The 12,771-nt window shown below is 45.2% G+C and overlaps 2 protein-coding genes across 2 annotated transcripts in view; one reads left to right on the forward strand and one right to left on the reverse strand.

The window, feature by feature from the left end:
• Window positions 1-1,428: 1,428 nt before the first annotated feature.
• On the forward strand, window positions 1,429-9,168 carry LOC311297725 (uncharacterized protein). Its single transcript, XM_084420145.1, has 2 exons — window positions 1,429-7,017; window positions 9,101-9,168. Exon 1 carries the CDS (start codon window positions 2,137-2,139, stop codon window positions 6,652-6,654), a length of 4,518 nt encoding a protein of 1,505 aa, XP_084276271.1. The 5' UTR covers window positions 1,429-2,136; the 3' UTR covers window positions 6,655-7,017; window positions 9,101-9,168.
• A 485-nt stretch (window positions 9,169-9,653) lies between these two features.
• Window positions 9,654-12,771, reverse strand: part of LOC311297727 (protein NLRC3-like) — an 89,803-nt gene continuing 86,685 nt past the window's right edge. Inside the window, exon 12 of the mRNA XM_084420147.1 lies at window positions 9,654-10,124. Within this exon, the coding sequence (XP_084276273.1) occupies window positions 10,103-10,124 (22 nt within the window). The 3' untranslated portion in view covers window positions 9,654-10,102. The remainder of the gene's footprint in view (window positions 10,125-12,771) is intronic.

The raw sequence follows: 12,771 nt of genomic DNA on the forward strand, positions 1-12,771 counted from the left end.
GTATAGACAGGGAAGAGAAATAGGAACGCTAATCAGAGGAAAAGGGGATTCAGGTGAGGGAAATGAGCGATGGCAAATGGTAAAGGATAGACAGCTGTGAGAATGAATGAGGAGGTGTGTGCGTAAATGAGGAAATAGTCAGTCTCGTCATGCCCACGCAAGGCCAGCTCAAAAGCCCCACAAAACTTCACACAGTCGATTGGATAATCGTGCCGGTTTTTATCCACCTCCTCGTTGTGTTTCCTCACCGCAACCCTGTGGCCTTCGTCAAGCTGCGTAGCGATGTTAACACTTCCCAGTATAGCTAGCTTAACGGAATTATCCATGTGTACCTTGGTGTTCTCGTGTTTCGTTACTTTCTCAGACAGGTGCTTCAGATCCCTCACTCCGTTAACTGTCCATGCTGGATCTGTCCCCGTTGTTTTAAAAAGTAAGCACGGAAAGCAAAACAAGGCATTTGCATGACCACATCTAGCTAGCCAGGCCTTTCTAGTGTAAGGTTACCAGCTACGAGAGAAGCCTCGCACACACTGCTTCCCTTTATCACTAGCCTGCTGTCTGATAGATATGTCAGGTTGATCTGGGCCCAGCTCTTTCACAAGGAGTTTATTTGCCAAAGTTCTCCTCTCAAATGGATCTTGGAGGAGAGATTTTAGCGAGTTAGGGTTGGGTCGTGTGGGAGTAATTTCGTTCCCCATTGTCATACAGTAAAAATATGTTGGATCAAAGAAACTAAACAAACTAGAATTCAGTGTAAGCCTATTCAAAATATCAAACTAGAAATCAAACAAACAAGCAAAAGGAACTTATTGTCAACAACTCAACAATTCCTCACAGGACATGTCTGGATCAAATAGAGGTAGCTTCTTATATCCAAACACAGAGATTGGGCTTAATTAATAAGTCAAGTCAAGTCAAGTATATTTGTATAGCGCTTTTCACAATACAGATTGTATCAAAGCAGCTTCACAGTATTAAATTAAAATAATACAACAAGGTTTGTTTCTAGTGGAATTTATTGATTGATAAAATCAAATTAAATATCCCCAAAATATAATATAATATAATAACAAGCCACAGGTGTAAATCATTAAGATTTGGTCAGTCAATCAAGTCACAAGACTTTCTACACAATATATATCAAGAGCACATAGGAAAGTAAAAGAAAAAAAAGTTAGTAAAAAACATGAGGGTATATAAATTTATTGTGGTGGCGATGTTGGATCACGATGCTCATCTTTCGTCTGGAACAGCCCAAAATCTTCAGTGTGTATCAGGCATTAGATAAGAATAAATAATTTTGCAGGAGACTGAGCTTTTTAGGTTTGCAGATATTTTACATGCACAAACAGCTACATAACACACTAAAGAAATATGACCCCTTTAATACATTAATACAAATGTAATACAACTATCATCAAAAATGTGATGTAAACACTCAACCGGCGTCTCCGGTTTGTTTGGGTAAAGGAAATTTTGCCGCAATTGGGGGGTTTAAATGACGCTATGACTTCCGGGTCAATTGCAAGTGAACCGGAGTTTGAGTTATTAATTTTTTGGCTGTTAATATGATTTGTAGCTTTGCCAAATGTTAGCTGGAACCATAGAAATAATATTTTGTAATTTTCTAGTTTTATAGATGTAGTATTTCGGCTGTTTTTAAGCATTTATGGACTATTCACCTGAGCCTCCCCTGCATTGTAATATTGTGTTGGTATGTGCCAATTTCAGGGGTACCTTTAGTCCTATAAAGATGAGTAGCTTCATTCTCTTGGGGGGGCGTGAGATGAGAGGACATAAGTCTGTGTGATGCTCTATGTATAGTGGCTTGTGTAAAGGTCAATTTCAAAGCAGCTGCAAAATTTAGATTTTTTTTTGTTTTGACTCTCATGTCAATTTATTTTCTTTATTAAACAGTATTTTTTTTTTTCCTTTTTTTTTTTTTTTCTTTGTAAATTTGTATTGCCTTTCTTTGGCCTTAATTGGGGTAAATAAAAAGATCCCATCTGTTCAAACTCATCCAACTTCTCCTGAGTGTTTACATCTGCTCACGACGACTCAGCCACATTTACCCTCAACATTTGGTGGCAGCGGTTTCCGGGTAAACAGTGTCCGAGCAGCACTCAGTGAGTCAAGATGGACAATCAAGGCAGAGGTATGGCACCCCCTAGAGATGGTTCAACTATGGGTACCAGGCCCAAATCCACAGAGTCATTCAAGCATCCCACTCCTGTGGTCGAAGACAGGACAGATCGCTTGGAGAGGATTGTGAGAACGATGGTGGAGTCTCAGCGGCATCAGCAGGACCAGATAGAGGCAGAGGCGCTCCGGCAAGAGCGGAGATGGAAAGGTATGGAGCACCAATTCAAGCAACTACAGCAACTGGTGAGAGGCGATCCAGCATCAACGCAGGCAACGAGGCAGCCACTCGCCGGAATGCAGCAGATGGATCTGCCCAGCTCCCGCCCTTCGACAGCCTTTGATCCACTCAACATGCCTTTTCTGGATTTACCAACTCCTCAGCCACATCCAGATCAGCACCCAGCACCAGGGATGCAGAGCTCTCTCAACTCCACCGCCCTTGGCCTTGCCGCTCCTCTAAACCTCCAGCGGGGGTGGAAACCCCCTAGGATGTCCTCGTATGAAGAGGACGAAGATATTGAACATTATTTAACCACTTTCGAAAGGCTCGCAGCAGCAAGTCAGTGGCCCCATGAGACTTGGGCATTGTATCTTGTGCCCTTGTTAAATGGTAAGGCCAGATCTGCCTATGTAGCCATGTGTGTTGAAGATAGTCAGGATTACATGAAAGTGAAGCAAGCCATTCTCAACAAGTTCAACATCAGCGCCGAGACTTACCGCCAGCGTTTCCGTTCCAAGTCCATTAAGGAGGGTGAGACGGCGAAAGAACTTCAAGCCCGGCTAAAGGACCTGATGGAGAAGTGGCTAGTTCCAGAGACACGGACCAGGGACCAGGTGTGCGACCAAATCGTGCAGGAGCAGTTCCTGGGCATGCTGTACCCTGAGCTTCAGGTGTGGGTGAGAGAACGCACCCCAGATTCATCGGTGCAAGCAGCAGATCTGGTGGAGACTTTCATGGCTGCCAGACAATCCAGAAGAGGCTATCACCTGGGTCCACAACAGCAGGACTGGAGAAGACCCTACCAAGCAGCCCAGAAAGAGCCAGAGAAGACAGCCTCTGGTAGGTCTGCGGGTGGTAACAGTCGAGTGTTTAGGCCCTCTAACAGCCCCAATAGCCCCAGTGTTAGCCCCACTCCAGCTGGAACACCTAGAGTACCTATTTGTCACGGTTGTGGTCAGCAAGGTCACATTAGGCCCAATTGCACACTGAAGAAAGTGTCTGATTCCAGACTATGTTACCTACCTGGACCTAGTAAGCACTTACCTTGTGTGTCTTCTGATGTTACTGTCCCTGTGAAGATAAGTGGAAAGATAGTTCAGGCTTTAGTTGACTCAGGAAGTAGTCAGTCTTTCGTTCTTCAATCTTGTTTGAGGTCGGATTTCCAGCCTGTGGGCAAAGTGAGGGTCCGCTGCATTCATGGCGATGAGTCTGAGCACCAGACCAGCGAGGTTCTCATAGATATTAATGGCCAAAAATACTTGTTGACCGTAGGGATTTTGGATAAATGCCCTTACCCAGTGATTTTAGGCCAGGATGTGCCAGTTCTTACAGAACTATTGCAAAGTGTTAACACAGTCAGTGCTTATGTTACAACTAGAGCACAGGCCAAGGATAAACTAGATTCCAGTGTTTGGTCTGAGTTACCATTTGAGGGTTGTCCTGGTGGCAAACCTAAAAAGTCCAAGGCAGAGAGGCGTAGAGCAAAGGTGGCAGGTACAGCTGTGCAGGAAAGTCTATCCTTCCCACAACTAGAGGACATTGAAGTCTTTGAAGACTTCAAGAAGCTTCAAAAGGAAGACCCCACACTTAGCTCTTGCTTTTCTTCTGTTAAGACCGATGATGAGGCTAGAGAAGCCGTGAGGGAAGGTGACATGTGTTTTGTTATCAATAATGAGAAACTGTATCGAGTGAGTGCAGACACAGAGCAGTTAGTTGTTCCTGAAACTCTTAGAGCCAAAGTGTTACACCTAGGTCACAGCATTCCGTGGTCAGGACATCTAGGCAGGGAGAAGACTGAGAAGAGAATCCTGCAAAGATTTTATTGGCCAGGTTTCAACAAGGACATAGCAGAGTACACTAGGTCATGTCCAGAGTGCCAGTTGTCTGCTCGTTCCAAAAGGGGTTTAAAAGCTCCCCTCATCAGTCTCCCAATTATTGACACACCTTTTAGTCGCATTGCTATGGATGTAGTTGGTCCCTTAGAGAGGAGTAGGGCAGGACACCGCTATATCTTAGTAATTTGTGATTACGCAACACGTTACCCAGAAGCATTCCCCCTCAGAAATACTAAGGCAAGGCAAGTGGCCAATAGTTTAATTCAACTTTTCTCCCGTGTGGGTGTCCCCAAAGAAATCTTAACCGATCAGGGAAGTAATTTCACCAGCAAGGCATTGAGACAGGTGTACTCCCTGTTAGGGATCCGGGGCATTAAAACCACACCCTACCACCCGCAGACCGACGGTATGGTTGAGAGATTCAATCAGACCCTGAAGTCGATGCTGCGGAAGTTCGTGTCTGAGTCAGGAGCTGACTGGGACCAGTGGCTTCCTTACCTATTGTTTGCCTACAGAGAAGTACCGCAGGCATCCACCGGGTTCTCTCCCTTCGAACTCTTGTTCGGACGGGAAGTGAGAGGCCCACTTGACATCCTCCGAGAGAGTTGGGAGGGGGACGCTCCTCACCAGCCAACCAACATTGTGAGTTATGTCCTGAAGATGCGGGAAAAGTTGGACCAGCTGAGCTCCATGGCCCACCAACACCTAGCCCAGGCTCAAACGAGGCAGAAAACGTGGTATGACCGAACAGCACGCAGTCGTACCTTTATGTCCGGACAGAAAGTACTGCTACTGTTGCCATCATCAGAAAGTAGTTTGCTGGCGAAGTGGCAAGGCCCTTTCAAGGTACTTCGCAAGGTTGGCGAGGTTACCTACGAAATCTCAATGCCAGACAGACGTCGCTCCAAACAGATCTTCCACGTGAACCTCCTAAAACAATGGGTTGACCGACCATCTTCTATCCAAGACCAGCTGTGGGCGCGGACCGTGGAAGAGGAAGAAGAGCCGATGGAGCAGTACTTTCCTACTGCGGGCGGAGAGTCAACCTACCCCTCTGTTACCCATTTGACAACTGAACAGCAGGATGACCTGCTGAAAATCATCCCGAAAGGCCTGTTCCGAGACCAGCCGGGGCGAACTGACGTCATCACCCACGACATCCGGCTGACTTCTCCAGGCCCTATCCGGCAGACCACCACCAGGGTTCCAGCGCGACTGATCCCCACGCTGAAGCAGGAGGTGTTGGCGATGCTGGAAATGGGGGTGATTGAGACGTCACACAGTGAGTGGTGCAGTCCTGTGGTCCTGGTGCCAAAAAAGGACGGAGGGCTTCGCTTCTGTGTCGACTTTTCGAAACTGAATACCATCTCAGCTTTTGACCCATATCCCATGCCCCGTGTGGACGAGCTGGTGGAGCGCCTGGGAAAGGCTGAGTTCCTCAGCACCTTAGACTTGTGTAAGGGGTACTGGCAAGTGCCACTCAACCCCCAAGCACGGGAACTGACCGCCTTCAAAGCTCCATCTGGCTTGTTCCAGTTTAGGGTCATGCCCTTTGGCCTTCATGGCGCAGCAGCAACATTCCAGCGTCTCATGGATGAGGTGCTGAGGGGCGCTGAGGACCACGCCGCGGCTTATATCGATGATGTTATTATTCACAGTTCATCATGGGAAGAACATCTTCAACACCTCAGTGATGTCTTCCGTAGGATTCGGCAGGCCGGGCTGGTAGTAAATGCCAGCAAATGCCAGCTAGCCCGGTCTGAAGTGTGTTACCTGGGATATGTCCTGGGTTGCGGCACCATACGTCCTCAGGTCAGCAAGGTGGACGCCATCCGCAGCTCCCAGCCGCCTTCAACCAAGAAGGGGGTGAGATCTTTTCTGGGGTTGGTCGGATGGTACCGGAGGTTCATCCCCAACTTTTCAAGCCGAGCAGCTCCCCTGTCAGACCTCACTCGCAAGACCAGCCCCAATAAGGTCGTCTGGACTTTTGAGTGTGAGGCAGCTTTCCACGACCTCAAGGAGAGCATGTGCCACGAACCGGTGTTGCAGAGTCCTGACTTTTCCTTACCTTTCACGGTGCAAACCGACGCTTCGGGCATCGGCCTGGGAGCAGTGTTGTTGCAGGGTGAGGGGGAGGACAAAAGACCTATACAGTTTGTGAGCCGCAAACTGTTCCCTCGCGAGACTCGGTATTCCACCATCGAAAAGGAGTGTCTTGCCATCAAGTGGGCTCTGGACACTTTAAAATATTACCTTGTTGGCAAAGAGTTTGTCTTGGAGACAGACCACAGGCCCTTGCAATGGCTACATCGCATGCGTGACTTTAATTCCAGAATCACCCGATGGCACCTATCCTTGCAGCCATACAGGTTTACTGTGAGGTATAGGGCGGGAAAGGACAATGTCATTGCGGACTTTCTTTCACGTCATGAGCTGGACCTGGACGTTCTCTCTTAAGGGGGGGGGTGTGTGACGGGGCGCTTAGCTACCGTCACGGCAGCGATGCGCTACCTATTACAGTTCACAAAGACTGAGTGCAAATGTTGCTTGTATTTGTTTGTCAAGCGTGTTAATGTGTTTTGTTAATCCTTATATTGTTTCAAATCAGCGGTAACCTAGCTTTTTATCAAAACTCCTACAGTAATCCCGTAGTTTCGTGTGCACACTTATAATATCTATTACTACAGTGATTTATATGCGATAGCTACTATCATCAATACATATCTTACTGTTTAATATCATGTTATTTATCGCGCAATCATGATTAGTTTCAATAACCACGTAACACATATTTTCGTTAATTATGTATCTGTTTATTTAGTTTAACCCCCAGAGGTCGGCGGTATCGCCGGCGATACCAGCTCGCTTTTTTTTTATCAGTGTAAAAGAAACTCATAAATACTCTGTTGACTTTGATTTTCCATAGGAGTTTCATACATCAATCGATTCTGTTAAATGTGTATTATTTTTCTGTATACTCACAATAAAAACAAAGTGTTGTGCTTTTCGCCAAATTAAGAAAAATAATCACGGAGCGAGTTCTGCCTTCTCTCTGTCCGTGTAGTCCATTCTGAAACGCGTCCGAAAATGAATCATAACTCAGCGAATACTTCTCACACAGGCACGTGATATATGTCTTTATGAAGCTTGAAATCTCTTCTTTTAAATGAAGTAATTAATAAAAAAAACAAATGTTTTCAACTCATGTAATCCGTTTGAAAGCAAGGAGAGGTACCGTTTTTTCCTTCTGCCTAATTATCTCTATAATGAACTGAGGCCGCCCCGCCCCCGGCGCTATTGACATGGTAAATAGTTTAGGTGATCTATGCTTTGCACCCGCCCCCCGATCAATGCCTTGAAAACACGAAGTTTCATCAGATCAGATTCACTGATAGTTCATCGCGTTTAGAGAGGATGACGTTTAAAGACGCCCTTCAGATGATCCTGGACAGCGAGGAATAACTCACCTTGGCTTTTCCTCAGAGGAAGATTGTAACTCAGACGAACGGCAGCATGTTCAAGAGCGAATTGATCACGCCGAGTAAACACCGAGTTTTCACGTGAGTAAATACGTGAACTCAAGTGGTCTAGTGGTAGAACATTTGCCTAGCGTGTCAGAGGTTCTGAGTTCGAATCTGCACTCATATGTTTTTTTTTTTTTTTTGTCAAATCAGATTATGTTTATCAGTGGTTGTATATCAGGCAGAGACATGTGTGTGTGTGTATTTTGTTTTGTAATTTCACTGGAACGAAAAGAGAGTCTCCACAACGGATTGAAGCGCGCGTCCGAGTGAAGACTGCGCGAGCCTAAAACAAACACAGTATCCGCGTCTGACTCGCGGGAATCCACGGCGCAAACCTGTGAGGGGCTGTGTTTTCTCGTTTATATTCCTTTTAGCATTTATATTCCTTATAATAAAAATGAAAGACCTATGTTACAGACATATGAAAGACAACATTTCGTTGATTAGTTTTGGATAGATTATACATTTTTACTGTAAAATATCTGCCACCTCAAATAAGCTTTTATTTGCCAATTTTTTTGTCAAAAATAATCAAATAATCAATCAAATCCTTAACTTTGAAATATGTATGATAAAATGTATACTTTAGTTTGTACAAAGAAAGATTACACTTGAATTGTTGTTTATTTAAATATTTACAAGGTAGATGTAAACAAACTATTAAAAGGTAAATATAAGCCTTTTCTTTAAATAATTTTTATTGTGTTTTATTAGTGACAAATTTGGGGAGAAGATAAATATTCCAAAACTGAAAATACAGTATGAGAATTAACTGCACAATTACATGTTTTCCTTGGCTATTATAGGCCAATTTGCAAGCACAATATGTGGAAAAATAAAAAAGAATTGAGATGCTTCCAACTGTTGCTCTTGCATTCTTGTGGCTCAGTGACTCACCTGAATGAATGGCTCATTAAGTATGCGGTCCTCAGGTGTGAACCACTACATATGCATGATCTGTGACGCCCACTCCGCATATGGCCTTTCCAAACAGAAAGTGCTTTGCAAAATTCAAATCAATGTATTGTGTTATGTGAAGGATTAGGCAGGGTGATTTTCACATAATTTTGAAGAAAAAACACTAGGCGATGACATCCATTAGACAAAAATCTTATTGGCACATATTTAGTGTGTGTTTTGTGGTCTTATTTCAGAAACTTTAGTTTTTAGTTTTTTCAATAACCACGCATAAACATTATTCTCTCAAAAATGCAGACATGTACATTCTTGTTGCTCACATATTATGGTAGCCCTGTTTGTGCTAAATAGTGTGTAATTTTTTTTTGCCATTACTATGTTTATAAGCAACTGAAAAAAGCACAAATGTCAGGGCATGTCAGAACATCTCAAGGACCCCAAAAACACCTCAGACCCCAGAGGGTTAAAAGGAACATAGCTTTGACATACCATCTTTGTGTCTTACTGGCGTCTCCGGTTTGTTTGGGTAAAGGAAATTTTGCCGCAATTGGGGGGTTTAAATGACGCTATGACTTCCGGGTCAATTGCAAGTGAACCGGAGTTTGAGTTATTAATTTTTTGGCTGTTAATATGATTTGTGGCTTTGCCAAATGTTAGCTGGAACCATAGAAATAATATTTTGTAATTTTCTAGTTTTATAGATGTAGTATTTCGGCTGTTTTTAAGCATTTATGGACTATTCACCTGAGCCTCCCCTGCATTGTAATATTGTGTTGGTATGTGCCAATTTCAGGGGTACCTTTAGTCCTATAAAGATGAGTAGCTTCATTCTCTTGGGGGGGGCGTGAGATGAGAGGACATAAGTCTGTGTGATGCTCTATGTATAGTGGCTTGTGTAAAGGTCAATTTCAAAGCAGCTGCAAAATTTAGATTTTTTTTTGTTTTGACTCTCATGTCAATTTATTTTCTTTATTAAACAGTATTTTTTTTTTTCCTTTTTTTTTTTTTTTCTTTGTAAATTTGTATTGCCTTTCTTTGGCCTTAATTGGGGTAAATAAAAAGATCCCATCTGTTCAAACTCATCCAACTTCTCCTGAGTGTTTACATCTGCTCACGACGACTCAGCCACATTTACCCTCAACACTTCCATTGATTGTTTTCCAAAAGTGAGCTAGAACTGTTTTTTTCCCTCATAATTATTAAAAATGAATCTTTGTCTCCCTCTGCTGGTTCAACACAAACACATTCAGGCTCTATATTTACTCTGTAACAAAACTCTAACCTTTTTGAGCTTATACTATGTGTTTATACAAATAAAATGGTAAATAAATGAATGAGAAACTGTAATTTGCTGCTGTGAAATAACTTAATTTACAACAGTGAAGTCACTGTATCTTCAGTCTCTGTTGATTCTGTTGACAGTGAGTCTCTGTAGTAGATCCTTATTCACCATCAGATGATCCTCAGAAGACTGTTTTCTGATACCTAAAATAAAACACACAAACAGTCACATTTGCAGTATGAGATATTACATCTGTCACATTTTTTCATAAGAAAACGAACTAGATAAGCTATATTAATTCATTCTCAAACATAATGATTGTCACGGTCATCAGCCCTGTCACCTCAACCGCACTTAACTTCCCAGCATCCCTCATGTTCCCCACCGGCACACCATCAGCAATCACCTAATTACACTCAGCACCTGCACATCATCTACACACACTATAAAGAGGCACTTCTCCACTTCGTTGTCTGGTCTTGACGTGCAGATTCCTATACTCACCAAAAGATCACTTACCTGAACTTCCTCTTTGAATTGCTGATCGCCCGTCTTCTGTCTCAAGTCATCAGTCTGTCGTATCCTGTCCCGCCATCTGCCAACAGACATTAGTATTATCTTCCAGCTAAGTTCATCATCCTGTTCTGATTCTCCACTGCATACTCACCAGTTTCATCTGTTCCACTTGGTGCCTCTGTTCAATAAAACATCTGTTTCATATTTACCTGTCTGCCTCTCTCTGTATCGTGACAGAAGACCAGACCACATGCAGAGCCCCACGGAGACTACAACAGTTTTTAGATTCCAAAATGGCAGGAGCCTGGAGGAGTATGTCATGGAGTTCGTCACCTTCAGTCATCGAGCCACTTGCAGTGACCTCACCCTTATGGAGGGATTTTGGTGCGGGCTGGCTGATAAGATCCGCTTGTGATGCTGCGAGGAGACCCCGTATGGATGCTTGAAAGTTACATCAACTTTGTGTTCTGGATAGTTGGGTCCTTGTTCATTGTTGGCAGAGCAGATGAAGACACCACCACCACTCAACCACAGTCACCATCCGTCACCACCCGTCTAGAGTCTCGTCCCGCCGAGACCGCCCATCCAGGGTCTCGTCCCGCTGAGACTGCCCGTCCGGAGTCTCGTCTCGCCGAGACCACTCCTGTAGAGCTTCCTCACGACAGGCTAAGCCTCTTCATGTCAGGCCTGCCCAACCAGAGACTGTTCACGGCACGCCTGAGCCCTCGTTTCCAGCCAAGATGGCCGGCACCTCACTGCTTGAGCCCTCAGCCAAGATGGTCACTGCCTCGCCACTTGAGCCCTCAACCAAGATGGCTGCCGCCTCACCGACTGAGCCCTCTGCCAGGATGGTCGCCGCCATGCCAAGACCTGAGTCTGTTCCCAACCTCCCTCACCCGCCGCCATCCTCATCTCCTCTGCCTCCTGTCAGCCCCATCACTCACCCTCTACATGCTAGTGGAATGGTGGGCTCGCTGAGGGGCTTCCAGTCCTCAGCACCATCATGGACTGTGGATGCCCTGGATCTGACTCCAGCCACTGCGTCCAAGATTCCACATCGGCCCATCAGTCCACTAGCTCACCCTTGGCTTCTACCTCCTTCATCTCCACCGTGGCCCATCAGTTCCACCAGGCTCCCTCGTTCCCCCGGATCCGCCTTGGTAACTCGTCCACTTTCCATCACCTCTGAACTGCACTCCTCTGGCTTCGCCTCATCCCTTTGTTCCCCCGGCTCTGTTGGGCTCCTCACTCCCTCCAGCTCCTCCTTGATCCTCAGTCCCTCTGTCTCCACCGCGCCCTTCTGTGTCCCCATATCCCTCTGAACCCTCTGCTCCACCATGGCCCGTGGAACTTCTGTCTCCTCCCTGTCATCCTCCACCATCGGTTCCACCTCCTCCCTGTCATCCTCCACCATCGGTTCCACCTCCTCCCTGTCATCCTCCACCATCGGTTCCACCTCTGTCCATCATCGCCCTAAAACCTCCTGCCCTTCAGCCTCCTTGGCTCCTCCCTCCATCAGTTCCACCATGGGTCATCATCCATCCTTCCTTCTGGACCTATCACCCCTGTCAAGCTCTTCTCCTGGTAATCTGCCTGCATTCTCTAGCCCTTCGCCCACTCCTGTTGCCAGCCATCCGCCTGCTCCTCCTCCTCCCAAACCCCCACCTTCATCTTGTTCATTACAGCGCGAGGCCTTCCAGGAGGACCTCAACCGCACTTCACTTCCCAGCATCCCTCATGTTCCCCACCTGCACACCATCAGCCATCACCTAATTACACTCAGCAACTGCACATCATACACTATAAAAAGGCACTTCTCCACTTCGTTGTCTGGTCTCGTCCTTGCCTGACGTACAGACTCCTTTACTCACCAGAGGACCACTTATCTGAATTTCCTTTTCGAATCTTTTCTGTCTCCAGTCATCAGTGTGCCGTATGCTGTCCCGCCATCTGCCAACAGACATCAGTATTATCTTCCAGCTAAGTTCATCATCCTGTTCTGATTCTCCACTGCATACTCATCAGTTTCATCTGCTGTTCCACTCCGTGCCTCTGTTCAATAAAACATCTGTTTCATATTTACCTGTCATATTTACCTGTCTCTCTGTACTATGACAATAATATAGCTTCTACCTGAATTTTACACAATTAAAAGGACATGAAAGGTCACTTTCACACAACGGACAGCTGATACAGAACCAGCATAAATGATCATTACACTACGAATTTAATAGCAGTTATTAACAAACAAACCAAAATCTCAGATTATCACACACATAGAGACAGTTAAAGGGGGAAAGCTGAAAATAACATTAATATTTTCACAATCAGTCA

The sequence above is a fragment of the Rutilus rutilus genome, assembly GCF_951802725.1.
Source record: "Rutilus rutilus genome assembly, chromosome: 9".
Lineage (NCBI taxonomy): Eukaryota > Metazoa > Chordata > Actinopteri > Cypriniformes > Leuciscidae > Rutilus > Rutilus rutilus.